The sequence below is a fragment of the Doryrhamphus excisus genome, chromosome 3 (genome assembly GCF_030265055.1).
Source record: "Doryrhamphus excisus isolate RoL2022-K1 chromosome 3, RoL_Dexc_1.0, whole genome shotgun sequence".
Lineage (NCBI taxonomy): Eukaryota > Metazoa > Chordata > Actinopteri > Syngnathiformes > Syngnathidae > Doryrhamphus > Doryrhamphus excisus.
The window spans coordinates 22,937,736-22,952,769 of NC_080468.1; the positions used below are offsets into that span (position 1 = coordinate 22,937,736).

The 15,034-nt window shown below is 42.0% G+C and overlaps 1 protein-coding gene across 2 annotated transcripts in view; it reads right to left on the minus strand.

The window, feature by feature from the left end:
• Positions 1–15,034, minus strand: part of dennd4c (DENN/MADD domain containing 4C) — a 28,694-nt gene that overhangs the window by 9,105 nt on the left and 4,555 nt on the right. Inside the window, exons 2-17 of one of the 2 annotated variants that reach the window (XM_058067185.1) lie at positions 8,851–9,162; positions 7,350–7,602; positions 7,203–7,272; positions 6,217–6,386; positions 5,902–6,143; positions 5,768–5,834; positions 5,628–5,686; positions 4,593–4,737; positions 4,335–4,510; positions 4,169–4,269; positions 3,860–4,084; positions 2,060–2,205; positions 1,830–1,868; positions 1,536–1,666; positions 348–480; positions 51–257 (exon numbers count right to left, since the gene is read on the minus strand). In XM_058067185.1, the coding sequence (XP_057923168.1) occupies positions 51–257; positions 348–480; positions 1,536–1,666; positions 1,830–1,868; positions 2,060–2,205; positions 3,860–4,084; positions 4,169–4,269; positions 4,335–4,510; positions 4,593–4,737; positions 5,628–5,686; positions 5,768–5,834; positions 5,902–6,143; positions 6,217–6,386; positions 7,203–7,272; positions 7,350–7,602; positions 8,851–9,161 (2,475 nt within the window). In that variant the 5' untranslated portion in view covers position 9,162. The remainder of the gene's footprint in view (positions 1–50; positions 258–347; positions 481–1,535; positions 1,667–1,829; positions 1,869–2,059; positions 2,206–3,859; positions 4,085–4,168; positions 4,270–4,334; positions 4,511–4,592; positions 4,738–5,627; positions 5,687–5,767; positions 5,835–5,901; positions 6,144–6,216; positions 6,387–7,202; positions 7,273–7,349; positions 7,603–8,850; positions 9,163–15,034) is intronic. The other variant, XM_058067186.1, reaches the window with a different exon arrangement.

Consider the following 15,034-nt stretch of genomic DNA (forward strand, 5'->3'; position numbering starts at 1 on the left):
GAACCCGATTTAAAATTTAACCTGCATTTGGACATTTAGATGAGACAAACCTCATCCAACACCTCCACCTCCGTCGTTCTCATCTTCAAAAGAACATTGTACGCCTGTTGCATGGCACGGCTCTTAGACTTGGCGAGGCATAGAGCAGCTGGCAGGCAGATGAACCACAGGCTGTAACAGTGGCTGAACAGACATCGAGCCCATAACTGGGGGTCTGAGTAAAAGCGCTTTGCCATCTTGTAGGCCAGTTTGATCTCCTGTTGGCGGTGAGGGCAGAGATATTAAAATGTTACTTTAAAATGTGAGAGGCATTTGAGGAGGTGTAAGACTGGGAATGCTGTCTCCACCTGTTTGGTGCGCTTGGCTAGTAGAGCAGGGCTGCTGGAGAGACTGGCGCCCGCTGTTCCTCTGCTGATTGCGGGCCGTAACTCACGGGGACGGTCAAACAGCTCCATCGTCAGTCTGGGGAAACCTTTGTAACTGGACGGTGAGAGAGAATGCATATCGTAAATCAGGGGTCTCAAACTCAATTTACTTGGGGGCCACTGGAGCTAGGGTCTGGGCGAGACTGGGCCACATCAGGTTCCCCCCCCCCCCAAAAAACGCATTTATTAAAAACAGAAAAATGAATAAACTTAAATATAACTAAAGCTCTGATAAAACATTCCACTGTTCTCAAATATCTTGCTTTTTATTTTTCTACACAAAATAAGATGAAAAATAAATAAACAAATCAAGAATAAAGAAAAATCAATCAGTAATAAATAAATAAATATAATAATAATAATAAAACGGCAAATAATAAAAACTTAAGAAACCACATATTGTTGGTGGGTAGACAAATTAGCAAATTAACAAATTAGCCCTGTAGACATGACAAAACATGACTATAGTCACATTTATACTTTATTTACAACATATTGCACAACTGCAGGGTCTTGAGACACATGCTAACTCGCAGACTAGAGAGCTAGCGACCTAAATGGTAGCCTTCAAGTTATTTCCTTTAAACTTAAATAGCCAAAAACTTACCACTTCCACACAGATAAGGAGGATAACTACAGTTAACAGTTATTTAACCTTTAACATGAACATTAATCAAACGTAATAATTTTTTCTGGGTACATGATACCATACAGCATCCATATCAAACTCGTGTGGGCCGCACTAACATTAAACTTTCATATCAAGACGGGGGCCTCAAACTAGTGTGGCCCGCGGGCCGCGTGTTTGAGACCCCTGCTGTAAATGATCCAATTAATGCCTTCATTTTCACCATTGTCCCCTTCAGTCGCCAAGACCAAATAACTGCTGGGGTCTCTACTAAGTGCCGGGTAAAAAAAAAAAAAAAAAGCATGGGCAGTAACAGTCATGGCTGCAGGCAACCTCACACTGTCATTAACCCGTCATTAATGCCACAAGACGTGAGTAGCTGCATTTGAAGTGTACATAAAGAATAATGACATTTCTTGCCTGCTCCATCATTGAGGGGTATGCAAGAGTTTGAGTGAGTGCGGTTAGAAAGGAGGCCTCACGTGTATCTTTTGGGCGCCTCATGTCCGTCCTCCGCTGGAGGCTCGGGAGGCATCACGAAGACAGTGTGCTCGCTCTTCTGAGACTCGTCCAGCTCGAGCAGTCTGGTGTCCTCTGATGACTCTCCTTCCACCTGCGACAAGGATCAAAAGATGAGACGCTAAAATCCTCTCAAATGGACGAGGACAAAACATCGGCTGTGGTTGAAAAGCATAAACGTTAATGCAACTTCAATTAAGAGGTGAAAGGGTAATTCGTTACAAAGAGACAGATTTGATTACAGAGTAGGCAATTACCTTGGTGCCCTTCTCGGTGATTTTATCAGAGGGAAAAAGCTGCGTGAGGTAGAAAGAGAGCAAAAGGCAAAAGAATGAATCAGAGAAAACCTTGGCTACCGTAGTCTCCCAGCAGATTAAATGTTAATTTTGCAATAAATCTGGAAGAAAACCAAAAGCTTGAATGCGGGAGGAAACCCAGGTCAGACAGAGGAAACATTAAACAAGAGTGCACAGGACTGGTGTGTCACCTTCTCCACACAGTCGTCGAAAAAGGCCAAACCGGTATCCTTGTCGCTGACAAATGTGCACTCCTCGATGAAGCGGATGAATATTTGGGTCTTGGTGAGCTGTGAGTAGAACTTCTGGTGAGCACGGTCTCTGCTTTTGAGGAAACCTGCAGATGATTGAATAGAAAGATCAGGACATTTTCATTACAGCTATTTGGGACAAAATTTGCAGTCATCAACTCGGCTTGTTTATGTTTATCATTTATACCGGTATAAGTAATTTTCTTGTCATTGGAAGAATCTATACTGGTATATAAAATGGCCAACCCTACCAAATAATAAAATGTACATTTAAAAATATAGTTAAAACAATACACAAAAAATATTCCGACATGGATGGATGTGATGTGAATTGTGTGAGCAACCACAACTCTAGTCAAATTTTAGCTTGTTAGCTTCCTTCGTTGTGAGTGAGCGATAGTAATTAAAAAGAGCAGTGTTAGGACAGCTGTAAATAATGTTGCAACATTCATTTTTATTGCAAATGTTGTATCCAAGGCTGCACGGTGGTCGAGTGGTTATCGCGCAGACCTCACAGCTAGGAGACCAGGGTTCAATTCCACCCTCGGCCATCTCTGTGTGGAGTTTGCATGTTCTCCCCGTGCATGCGTGGGTTTTCTCCGGGTACTCCGGTTTCCTCCCACATTCCAAAAACATGCTAGGTTAATTAGCGACTCCAAATTGTCCATAGGTATGAATGTGAGTGTGAATGGTTGTTTGTCTATATGTGCCCTGTGATTGGCTGGCGACCAGTCCCAAAGACAGCTGGCTCCAGCACCCCCGCAACCCTTGTGAGGATAAGCGGTAGAAAATGAATGAATGAATGATTATAAACAGAATGGAACACACAACAGTTTAGGCAGTTTAGGTTCTCATTGGGAGTGACCAGGATGGATAGGATCAGGAAGGAGTACATCAGAGAGACATTACATGTTAGAGGCCTTGGAGATAAAGTCAGAGAGGCCAGACTGAGATGGTTTATATGGTAATATAAAAAAGTGACTATATCAACAATAATTCCCTTTTATTCAAGAAAATAATAACTTTTTATTGGTACAAAATAAGTCAATAAAAGCAAAAACTATTATTGGTTATTACAATGATCTCATTATTAGTGTGAATGGTTGTTTGTCTATATGTGCCCTGTGATTGGCTGGCGACCAGTCCAGGGTGTACCCCGCCTCTCGCCCGAGGACAGCTGGGATAGGCTCCAGCACCCCCGCAACCCTTGTGAGGAAAAAGCGGTAGAAAATGAATGAATGAATGTTGTATCCAAAATCAGAGAAGGCATTTAAGGAAGTGAGCTGTACGCCCTCTGAACAAGTTGTATACATTCAGGAAACAAGCCGACCAGTCACAGCCTTTATGGTCTGCATCCCGGCAGCATGGTGGTTTGCAGGGAAAGGAGCGAGCCGATTTAGCATACTCTGGTACCTTGGAGACAGGAGGTTGGTTTCAGAGACCGAACTGAACTTGAAACTGAACTGGCTAAATGCAGTAAAGCGCAGTAAAGCGAAATAGCGTATTAAAGTGTCAAAAGTATGAACCGCGCACAAATATTTTCTACATGGTGGCAAGTGTGATAGAATACAATCAACAGCAGTCACAGCAGTTCTTATTTTAGCCTCGAAAAATGGTCATTGATTTTCTAAAACACTTCAGCTAATTCAAGTCCGTACATGTAGGAAAATCATTAGACTGCACTTTCACAAAATCACTACTAGTACATCAAGACTGCCTTGACGGACACGTCTGTTTTACCTTGCAGGTCGTAGAGGGAGTCGGCGGCCGTAGCCTTCTCCGACGGGGCCTGGGTGATGGGTTTGAGGTAGGAGCGGTAGCCCTTCAGAATGGAAGCCATGAAGCGCAGGAAGGCCTCCTGGATTTCCATCTCCAGGGCCGTCTTCTTCTTGTGCCAGGTGAAGTCGGCCTCGATGGGGGTCATGTCCACTGCCGAGCCCGTCTGTGCTGTTGGACGGACTGAAACTGCAAAGCAAAATTTGAGCTATTTATGTGTTAATGCAAACCGGTGCAGGTTTTATAATCTGAGAGGTGAACGGTTATTTGTACCCGTGGCCAGCTGGTGGTGCAGGTTGCTCAGCGTGTTGACGAGGCTCTTGCAGGGCTTCTTCGGGAGGTTCTTCCAGTTATTGTGCTTCTTCTCGTCTGACCTGTAGCATACCATACAAAAAGTTGTACAGCATTTTCACATGCTTCGAAATAAGTGGCGACATACAAGTAGATGGTGTTGGTGTCCAGATCCACGCAAACGACATCCGGTGGTGGGTCATAGAGGTCAAAGTAGCGGGAGTCCACGCCCACAATGAAAGGAAGAGGAGCATTGAGAACCCCCGCCAGGGACAGGGGGCACAGTGGGATGTATGGACACTGCCACTGGAAGGGGAAGATCATCTGAAGATGGGACGAGAAGGATTAGTCAGACCGAAAGGTTCTCCTCATTGCAGAATTTTCCATTCTTTTCGAGGCTACTCACTGCCACCACAGCCTCTGCCACTCCTGTGAGCACCGCCGGCCGGAGTGAGTGAAGTAAGATCTTGCTTTCCAGCAACACAAAGTGGAGAAGTGTGGCGCAGTTCTCGGAGCCCAGATTCATCAAGAGGGTGCTGTAGTCCGCTCCACTGATGGGAGGAATAATAGTGTGGTGACACAATGGAAAAGAACACAGGCATACTGCACCCCAGCCTAAAAACATGCATGTTGGATTAATTGTAGACCATAAATTAACCATATGTGTGAATGTGAATGGTTGTCTACATGCTTGTGGTGCCTAAGACGAGACTGAAGACCAGGGGGGACCGAACCTTTTCTGTGGTTGCCCCCAAACTATGGAAGTCTCTCCCCTCCCAAGTAAAAAAAGGCCCCCAAAAGTGTCGTCTTAAAACCCACTTTTATTCTCTGGCTTTTAACTCGGAGTGAGTCGTATGGTCCTGTGTCTTTTAGTTCTTCGTTTTTATTGTAATTGGTTTTATTTTTTTTATACTTTTATTGCTTTGTTTCTTGGTTTTAATATTTTAATATCTATTTTATTTTTTAAACGATCTTTTAGTTTTGGATTATTACTTTTGATTTTTACTAGTCTGTGCAGCACTTTGGAAACTCTGTTTATAAAATGTGCTATATAAATAAAGTGGATTGGATTGGATGCGTCCTGGGACTGTTGACCAGTTCAGTGTGCACCCCTCCTCTTGCCCAAAGTCAGCTATATGTATTTATATATTTTGGTTTGTATTGTAATTAGTTATTGTTGTAACATTTCAGTCATTTCTCAGTATATTATGCCTTTTCCTAAATTTTCCCCAATTTTGACTTAAAAAAAAAATTCTACAATGCAGGATGCTTATAGCATAGCATTTTCAGTCATATTCAAGGGTAATTCAAGGACTGCTGGCTTTTATTTCTTAGCTATGAAATCAGCCGGTAACACACTACTATTTGTTGTGAGCAAACATGTTATGGTACTTTGGTGAATAATTGTTTATCCCTCATGAATAAGACTCTCCAGCATTACCTGAGGGGTAAAGGTGTCGACACGGGCTGGGAAAGGATCAAGGTGTCGTGTGCAGAGAGCTTCAAGAAATAAAAAAAATAAAAAAATAGGGACGTCAAAGGCATGGATGATTGATTAGAAAGGAGGATTGGGCCACTCACTTGGACCAGGATTCGCGGTCTTTGCGGTGAAGGAAAGGACACATTGTGCAAGAAGTGTGAAATATGCCTGTGGAGTAAATAGATATTTTTGAGTGAAAACTCCAAGTCTGTGCAAAAGAACAAGTTTGGTTTACTTTTCAATGGGGAGCGGGTGCGGGCCAGAGACGGACAGCTTGTAGAGGAACATGAGGAACTTGCGGAAGGACTCAAAGAACGGCCAGCGGGAGAGCAAGCAGATGCATTTGTTGGTGTTCACAGCCCTGTTGGGGATCATTTTCTTCTCTACGGTGGTGAGCAGGCCCAGGTGGATCTTCTGCTTCTCACTCAGGAGCTCCACAGGGTATGGCTCGTAGAATTGAATGGCCGAACCGTACACCTGATGCAGTTACAGAGTCTCACCAAAAACAAGAATGGTTTGGTATTGGAAGAAATTAAAATTGATGACTTACCTTTTCACCGGAGCTGATGGTTAGGACAAAAGTGGAGAAGATGGGGAGAGGGTCTCGGGTGTTAGGCGCCCAGCATTCAATTTTGGCGCCCATGGGCAAGCAGAAGAGAGGAACGGACTCTGACAAGGGGAAAGACTCGTAGTCTTCCTCTGGGTAGCGAAAGATGAGGCCTGGAGATAAAAGTTACAGCGGTATTAATGCTGGCTGAGCAGTCTTGCTGCCATTACAACATTGGTTCTGTTGCTGCTGTGCTGTTCAGTATAACCATCATTAATTATTAACAAAATCGTTATTAAAGCTAGAAAATTAAATTGATATACATCACAAGTTTATTTGTTTATTTGGAAATACAGTAAACCTCGGATATATCGGATTCAATTGTTCCCACTGGTTTTGTCCGATATAAGCGAAATCCGTTATATGCGTATACCGGAAAATGTCCGTTTTACACATATATCGGATTTATATCCGGTATATGCGTAAATCGGATTTTATCCGTTATAAAAAGGCACTTCCTTGACTATGTTTCCAATGTACCTGGACGCGCAGGCAACGCTGCAAACGCAGCAAATGATGTCGTATAGCGGCCTGTCACGATTCGGCGAATCGGAGCGCCACGATGCGGCCATCCAATATATGCGAGGGAAATTTAATGGAAATGCATTGGAACGGGACTGGAGATTTTGTCCGAAATAGGCGAAATCCGTTATAAAAAATCCGATATATGCAATGAATTTTTATTGGAAATGCATTACAGAAAAATTGGTTCTTTTTTTATCTGTCCGTTGTGAGCGAATTTCCGATATATCCGAGTCCGATATATCCGAGGTTTACTGTAACATCCTGCCTCCTGTTAGCGCCTGTTTCCATTCAATGCCCAATCCTCTCTGGTTTACGTAAAAATAAACGCCATAAAATAGTCATAAATAGACTATTAATTACAAACATTGGTATAGGTACAGGTTAACACAGTAGCCTTGACTCACCAGCTTTATAAGTGATGGAGTTTGATGCCGACACTGACTTCTTATAGCACAGAAACACACTGGAGCCCCACTGAAAGACAACACGCCGCTTCATAGAAATGCCCCTAAATTACGTATGCTGGTGTAAAACAAACCCGAGTGACTCACCATGCCACAGTTGAGGTTCTTGTCCACCTTGCAGAACGTATGCGGCGGCGTCTCGCCTTTGCTGGTGACGATGACGCAGATGTCGGTCACCGCCAGGGAGTTCTGGGGCTGAACGGGCGGCGCGCGGCGGAAGGTGATGAAGATGCGCTGTGAGGTGGCGGAGCTGTTGTTGACATTGGCGCAGCGGCCGTACGGGGTGGCCTGGATGACCTCGCAACCCTGAATGAGGCGCTCCTTGCCCTCGTAGAGAACGCTGATGTGATGGAGAAGCAGATGTACTGATGCATGTTGGGAACTACAGGGAACCTTATTCCATTTACTTGTTGCATTTAGTGCAGTTAGTAGTTATTGCAACTAACCTACTTACTCGGCAGTACACATTGCTCCTGTTTTCATTTCTACGTCAGGAAACGAGTTAATTCTGAATTAATTCTCACCACGATAAATATCTGCCATGACCAGTGAATTTGTTAATTATGCCTATTCTTTCTTCAGGACGCAATAATAATTTGTCATCTTCGTGCCTAGTTTCTCATGCTCTGTTTCACAATATCATACTACATGTTGGAATTCATAAGAACCGCAGCTCCCCAGTGCCAGCAGCACTCATGTCAGCCCAGACCATGACGCTACCACCACCATGCGTCACTGCAGACACAATTATCTTGCTACTCAATTGAGTTGTCAGCTACTTATAATAATGGTTGTCAGTGGAGAGTACTGTATGTATAATGCCATGGAAGCTGTACACTGACTACTCTAAAGTATATCCAGTTTTGCCCCTTGAAAAGATATACTGTATTAAAAAAATGTTTACTAAAATTTTTTGGGAATATAGTCATTTTGGGGCGGCACGGACGAGTGGTTAGCGCGCAGACCTCGCAGTTAGGAGACCAGGGTTCAATTCCACCCTCGGCCATCTCTGTGTGGAGTTTGCATGCGTGGGTTTTCTCCGGGTACTCCGGTTTCCTCCCACATTCCAAAAACATGCTAGGTTAATTGGCGACTCCAAATTGTCCATAGGTATGAATGTGAGTGTGAATGGTTGTTTGTCTATATGTGCCCTGTGATTGGCTGGCGACCAGTCCATTTTGGTTTGTATTGTAATTAGTTATTGGTGTAACGTTTCAGTCATTTCTCGCTATATTATGCCTTTTGCTAAATTTTCTCTGGCCGAAGACAGCTGGGATAGGCTCCAGCACCCCCGCGACCCTCGTGAGGATAAGCGGTAGAAAATGAATGAATGAATGAATGAATAGTCATTTTGGTGACACAGTGTATGTGCCAGCTTGGAGAACACACTAAGTAATTTATCTGCAACAAATAAGACACCAACATCCTGTGCTGTCACCGCCAGTGTAAAAATTAGCTCAAACATGACGATGCAAGTTTGACGCTCGCTAAGCAGCCTTCCCCAGGCTCATGCGGAAGTGTGATGTGACATACAGACGTCTGCATTGATGTTGTGAGTGCAGTAAATGGATACTGTTCTGAAACTCACCCGACGTCTATGAGAGGCGGCTTCCCTCGTGTCCTTTTGTAGCACAGGAAGAGCTCAGGACTCTTCAGGCTGCCGTGGTTCAGGTTGGCCGGTTGGCCGCTGGGGGTGCTATCGATGCAGGTGAAGCCCTCGGGCACCGCTTCGCCCGCCGACTTGTTGATGACTGCTAAGTCGGTGATGGGCGCTTTGGGCCCGCTCGACTTGGCCTCAGAGAGGTCATGCTCCAGTGGTGCCGACTTGTCCGTTAGACCGGCCACCACAAAATAGTCGGTGACACGGTGACCCTTGTCCTCGATCATGGCTTGACGCATACTTTAAGGGTAAAAAAAAAAGACAATTGCTTTAGTGCAGTATTTGCCAAAAACTAGTTATAGCCACATATCATTTCATTTGTACATGTACCTCCTATTGCTCACATAAATACTTTTGAATCCTCATTAACTTGAAATTCAACATGATTAATTGGTGCATTAATTTTTAAGCACTGATACATAGATAGGGCGGCACGGCGGTCTCGTGGTTAACGCGCAGACCTCACAGCTAGGAGACCAGGGTTCGATTCCACCCTCGGCCATCTCTGTGTGGAGTTTGCATGTTCTCCCCGTGCATGCGTGGGTTTTCTCCGGGTACTCCGGTTTCCTCCCACATTCCAAAAACATGCTAGGTTAATTGGCGACTCCAAATTGTCCATAGGTATGAATGTGAGTGTGAATGGTTGTTTGTCTATATGTGCCCTGTGATTGGCTGGCGACCAGTCCAGGGTGTACCCCGCCTCTCGCCCGAAGACAGCTGGGATAGGCTCCAGCACCCCCCGCGACCCTCGTGAGGAAAAAGCGGTAGAAAATGAATGAATGAATGAACGATACATAGATAATAGAGCTGAGTGATATGGACCAAAAACTGATATCCTGATATATTTAGTTTGAATATCGATATACAGTATATCCCCATATTTTTGCCACAAAGTGAGTTTAGACAAAATCAAAGTCAAATATGCATGTCAACTTGTTTTATTAAAATAAATAGATTAATAGATTAGTTATATTATAAATAAATAGATGTTTATTTTAAAGCTCAGATGGATGCTGGGATCCTTTTTTTTTTAATGGGTTGAACTTGAGCTTTACTTTTGTCCACTTGAAATCGCTATGATTTCATATATTAATTTGATTTTTAAACATTTAAAATTTAAATTGAAACAAATTGCAATATAAAGCAGTAGCCAAAGCACAAAAGTATAGCCATAAAATCTAATTTTCCCACTCTCTCATCCTGACACGACAGATTTTCACACTGCGGGAATTGGATAACCAATATAAATCAAATATTCAAGAATAAACACTCTTAATGCACAACGTGTGGACTATAGGAGACTCATCACTTAAATGACACTCTGACCAAACTGCTACCAGCGCTGAGAGGAGCATAGGCGACATGGAGCCTATGTTAAGCACACACGTATGGCCAATGATCATATTAGTGCATATAAACAGGGACACCACACAATTGGACTAATTTAGTTGATGGAAAGGTACTGACTGTAGCCAAACAGTGACTTTTTATGGAACCAAATCCTGCACAACAGAGCAGGATGGACTAAACATGCCAGCGAACACAAAGAATGACGGAAACAGCGACAGAAGAAGATAATAAAGAACACAATAAAAAGCAAGAAGAACCTTTTAAAAGGACTATTGGTTTATCAGTGCACTGTACTGTTCCAAACATGTCAGCAGAGTCCTGGGAGAGCCTTGGAGAGCAGAGGAATGCCTGGAAATTCTGCCAAGGGCATAAATCTAGCAGTCCCCTTCGTTTTAAATAAGGATAGCTTGGGACAAGTTAAGACTGTGGAGACAAACTGGATTGCTGTTTCTCCTGTTGGTGTCAAGTGCGTGGCTATGCTGGTGCAGCAGTTTTTTTGGAAACAAAACCTGACATGGTGCAAAAAAAAAAAAAAAAGTGAGCAAGTTCAGTTTTTCCAGTGGTGAGTCAAAGGAGTGAGGAACTAAAGTATTTAAATACTCATAGCCTGAATGAGCTGCCCTGGAAGTACTGACGCATTAACATTATTATTATTATTTCTGCTGCATGTAACTAATTGTGGCAGTGCAGTATGCATTCCCGTATGGACACACGGTCCCTTATTATGGTGAGAATGAAAAATGGAATCAATTGATGACAACTTGTCACAGGAAACAGTGGCAGTCAATCTCCCATGCAGCCCACCACCAAGGGGAAACCCTGCAATGCAGCTCGCTTCGTAGACATGAACATGTTCAAACCAGACTAAAGGTCTCACACGTTTAGCCTCAACAAAAAAAAAATCAACGCAACAGTTTCCATTAGTCTTTCTTAGTTATGACAACTTAATTTGAAATTGCTTTGAACCAACAAACAATATTGCACATTGCACAAATTAGCTTTTCCTCTTCACTCAAAGCTTATTTTAAGTAATGCTTACTGAATAATTGTTGTCATAGGGACAAGTTTTTAAGTTCGTAACTCGAAAAAAGATGTTAAGTCAACTGACTTAATCATTTGATTCAAAGTAGTTTAATTTGTTGTCTACTTAATTATAATAACAATGCACACAGCTTTTTAAGTAGCAGTAACTTTATATATATATACATATATATGTGTGTGTGTGTGTGTGTGTGTGTGTGTGTGTGTGTATATTATGTTACCAAGCTAATTTTATTAAGTCATGGCAACTTAAATTTTTTTTTAAGCTTACCAACAATAAAATTTGAGTGTATATGACATGCTAAATTAAGTTCATGTAATAGCCAACATTATTATTTGAACATAACTTAAAAATAGCATTATTATTTGCATTATTATTTGAACACAAAATAGCGGCACGGCGGTCTAGTGGTTAGCGCGCAGACCTCACAGCTAGGAGACCAGGGTTCAATTCCACCCTCGGCCATCTCTGTGTGGAGTTTGCATGTTCTCCCCGTGGGTTTTCTCCGGGTACTCCGGTTTCCTCCCACATTCCAAAAAAAACATGCTAGGCTAATTGCCGATAATAGGCTAATTGTCCATAGGTATGAATGTGAGTGTGAATGGTTGTTTGTCTATATGTGCCCTGTGATTGGCTGGCGACCAGTCCAGGGTGTACCCCGCCTCTCGCCAAAAGACAAGATAGGCTCCAGCACCTCCGCGACCCTCGTGAGGAAAAAGCGGTAGAAAATGAATGAATGAACTTAAAAAATAAGTCAAATCAATGAATTACATTTTTTACATTGCATTTATGTATTAAATCAAGTGGTGTCATATACTCTGAATGACTCTGAATGAGTGCACAAAAGCCTCCTTTTTCATTGCTGCAACAACAATTTGACTACAGCTTCATTCTTTCGTTGCATCTTATCAGATTGAAAGTTATTTATTCATTCAAGTCTCAAACAGGGCGCCGTGCCTGTGTGAATGAGCCGTCTGAGACTGCTTTGAAGTTTCCCTGCCCAGCCAAGAGTCCAGGTAGTTGGAAAAGTGCCCAGAATACGCCACACATTCCTTAATCCCCGCCTTACAACAATGTCAGGAAAAAGCTCTGCTCTGGTTAAAAAAAAAAGAGGATGGAGTTAAACGGTATTGGTTCGCTTGGAATTCACGCCTATTTTCCTCATTACGGCGATTCACTAGAGCACTCTTGAAAACGGTCTCCACGGTTACACCCCAGTGGTCATACCAGGATTCAAGTAGAGAACAACACAATTTCAAAACACTACAATAACATAGGATATACTATAGTGGAGTATATAGCATTTAAGGTTGGATGAAGTATTTTTGTGATAGTACCCCCTCAATTCCGGCCTCCCACACGCCCCTCGGGCATCCACACAAATGACTCTTTGTGAGGAACCCTGATAGACAGGCATTGACGCTGCCATGGCGACCGAGCCCCAACAATGCCAGGCTGCCTCGACCTCGGAGCTGTAGCAGAAAAAGCTATTCTTTTAAAGAGAGCTGAATAAATAAAAAAATATATATTCTAATGACTGACTATCTCCTTTGGAAAAATAAATAACACAGCACAGGACATTTGAGCCTTTAAGACAAAAGGGCTGTAACATAACAGTAAATAAATGACAGTAGATTTCCTCCCAAGTCTGGTGTTGTAACTCGAACCCCCCCCTTCCCCGCTCTGCCGCTCCCTTCCCCGAGTGAAAACCTGTTACTCTTGTGGCCGGACGATCAAGTGTCATGTTCTTTGTCTGGAGGGTCAACCTACATCGCCATATGTCATTAGGCAGAGAAAACACCGCTATAATTTCTAGTCAGCATTTAAAGAAAATAACTTTCCCATACAGATCGCATAGTGACTGTACTTTATAACTTTTAGCACTGTAGCTCACATAGCTATGCTAGTGTTGCTAATCCTTAATGTCCCAGTATGTAAATGTATGTGTTACACTCCATACTGGAGCAGCTATTACATTAAACCAGTGCAAGTGTCGAAAGTGGATAAAGTGCACTGTTGGAGACAGGCATGGATAAACACAGCTCATTAGCATTAAAGCTACAGACACAATAAACCGTGTGTCCTTTTAAACTGTAAATTCCAGCATCAAGGTTAGTTTTTGGACAAAATATTTCCAACTCTCAGACTTAAAATTGTTTAAAAAAAGATCTTTAATGTAGTTTACATAAGTGCAATTAACTGAACTTCCTGTAAGCTAAGCCTCAGACGTTTAAGGGAAAGGTGGAAATTCTTGCCACGACGCTGGTCTTAACTTGCTTCATGACCCAGAGGGAAACTCTGGGCTGGCTGCCATATTTAAACTCTGGTTTTGTGTGTTTATCTATATGTGGCAATATGTCAAGCAAGACTGGGGTAAACAGTAAGTAGATGTCATTCAATTGGTCCCCAGCACACACAAACTATGATGTCATTGTTTTCACACAAAAGCAGCCAGTGTGTGTGTGTGTGTGTGTGTGTGTGTGTGTGCGTAAAACACTCACATCCACTCACAGCAGCTGAGCGTGACATTCGCCACTGTCATCCATTCACCCTAACAAGCCACACATCACAAACAGTTACATCACTAACCCGAATGCCGCTTGTTATTGTCAAATGACAGTAATATGAAAAATTATGAAAAAATAATTCTTAGAATATTACAGATTTTGTCTTGGAAAATTAAACATTTTATTCTTTAAACAAAGACATTAATCTCAGAAAATGTGGTTTTTCTTGCAATGTTTTACAATTTTATATATTATTTTTTTATTATTTATTTTATATATTTTATATATTATTATATTATTAATTACTGTATTTTTAAAATAAAATTATTTTAAAATAAAATTATTTTAAAAATACATTTTTTTCTTGTAATATTCCAACTTTAGAACTTAAATGAAACATTTCCTACTACTACTATTAAAACAACAGAACATTAGGACTTTAACGTTAACAGTCTTGGAGAAGTACAACTTTCTTCTTGTAATACTGAACGACAGTGCCCCCCCCCCCCCCCCCAATGATTTACTGGAAAATGTGCCCATCCAATAAGTTGCCTTGTCTTCAGCTCCATTGTCTTTTGCATAATCATTTTCATTTTCTGAATATCGAGAATGTTTGATAGCAAACACAAACTGGATGTAATACATGAACCGTGTGTACCATGAACGCTTTTTTTCACTAACATACTACTGAGGGATTATGTGTTTAACTTTATTGCCATATTGAATTGTGAAATGACTGATGATTAAAATTATTTTGATGACCTGTAAACGTAGAAACGGTGAATGTGAAATACTAATCATTAGTATTTAGCATAGTACTTGCAAGGTTTACTAGTTGGATTTTATATGTTTTCCTGTTTTATTGTAAGAGGCTGAAAACGTGTCGGCACCCCCTGCTTTACGACATTGTTCAAGTTCTTCTTGTAATATTTTACAAGAAGAAACCCTTTTTCTTGTCACGTTACAACTTTTTTGCTTGAAATATTCCGACTTGGTTCTTGGAATCACTATATCTACAACTTTGTCATCAGCAAATTCCAACTTTTCCGTGGTGTCAATCACTTATGCAGCTGAGGTGCTTTGCTTCCCCTTGAGGAGAGGTGTGGTTTTTGCAGGAGACAAAGTCAAATTGAAGCTCGTCATTTGACCTGAAGCTAAACGGCGGCCACCCCATGTGTTTGCCATAAATATAAAAAAAAAAGGGAGAGTGTAG